This window comes from Apaloderma vittatum, unplaced genomic scaffold, assembly GCF_000703405.1.
Source record: "Apaloderma vittatum isolate BGI_N311 unplaced genomic scaffold, ASM70340v1 scaffold24534, whole genome shotgun sequence".
In the NCBI taxonomy this organism is placed as follows: Eukaryota; Metazoa; Chordata; class Aves; order Trogoniformes; family Trogonidae; genus Apaloderma; species Apaloderma vittatum.
Window position 1 is genome coordinate 1555 of NW_009713556.1, and position 244 is coordinate 1798.

At 60.7% G+C, this 244-nt stretch overlaps 1 protein-coding gene across 1 annotated transcript in view; it reads right to left on the minus strand.

The window, feature by feature from the left end:
• TXNIP (thioredoxin interacting protein) overlaps positions 1-244 on the minus strand; it is a gene marked incomplete at its 3' end in the record, with an annotated part of 1938 nt that overhangs the window by 1548 nt on the left and 146 nt on the right. The window contains exon 1 of the mRNA XM_009868429.1: positions 153-244. This exon is cut by the window's right edge and continues 146 nt beyond it. Within this exon, the coding sequence (XP_009866731.1) occupies positions 153-244 (92 nt within the window). The remainder of the gene's footprint in view (positions 1-152) is intronic.

Sequence of the window (244 nt, forward strand, 5' to 3'; positions counted from 1 at the left end):
CGCTGTGTTATTTTGCCCTCTCGCCCCCCCAGCTTTCCAACCAAGGTACCCGTCCCAAACCCAACCTCAACCCCAACCCCGGACGCTCACTCTGGCCTCCCCAACCCGCTCAAGGGACAACTTTAAAGATGTTTTTTTCCCCTCTTCCTCACCAGTGGGCTGCTCCTCCAGCCCCAGGACGTCCTCGAAGCGCAGGTACTCCATCTCCTGCCGGCACTGCTGCGGCCCCTTGGCCCAGTTGACT